Here is a 340-nt window from a genome sequence, read left to right on the forward strand (position 1 = left end):
AGGGCTGGGGGTAGGGGGGGACAGGGCTGGGCAAGGGGAGCTACCCTGGGAGCTCTGCCACCCCAATGCTGTGGGGACTGGCCCCAGGGAAGACGGCTCACCCAGCAGCCAGGACAGGAGGCAGGGCTGAGCGTGGGGGCCATATATGTAGGAGAGGCCTGTAACGAGCAGGATGGGATGTCCAAGTTTGGTAACAATGAAGAGACAGCACTGCCGCAGCACCATCCACTCCCATGCAGCATGGCCCCCGGCCTGCAGTGGGAGGCAGGGAGATGAGGCAGCCAGGGCTGGAGCATAGCCAGCCCAGCAGCACCTCGCCCCGTCCATGTCATCCCCTAAG

At 64.7% G+C, this 340-nt stretch overlaps 1 protein-coding gene across 1 annotated transcript in view; it reads right to left on the bottom strand.

Annotated features, from left to right (window-relative positions):
• Positions 1 to 101: 101 nt before the first annotated feature.
• ZMYM3 (zinc finger, MYM-type 3) overlaps positions 102 to 340 on the bottom strand; it is a gene marked incomplete at its 3' end in the record, with an annotated part of 21,792 nt that continues 21,553 nt past the window's right edge. Inside the window, exon 26 of the mRNA XM_009704755.1 lies at positions 102 to 252. Coding sequence (XP_009703057.1) covers positions 102 to 252 — 151 coding nt within the window. The remainder of the gene's footprint in view (positions 253 to 340) is intronic.

Source organism: Cariama cristata, unplaced genomic scaffold, assembly GCF_000690535.1.
Source record: "Cariama cristata isolate BGI_N322 unplaced genomic scaffold, ASM69053v1 scaffold9187, whole genome shotgun sequence".
NCBI lineage: Eukaryota > Metazoa > Chordata > Aves > Cariamiformes > Cariamidae > Cariama > Cariama cristata.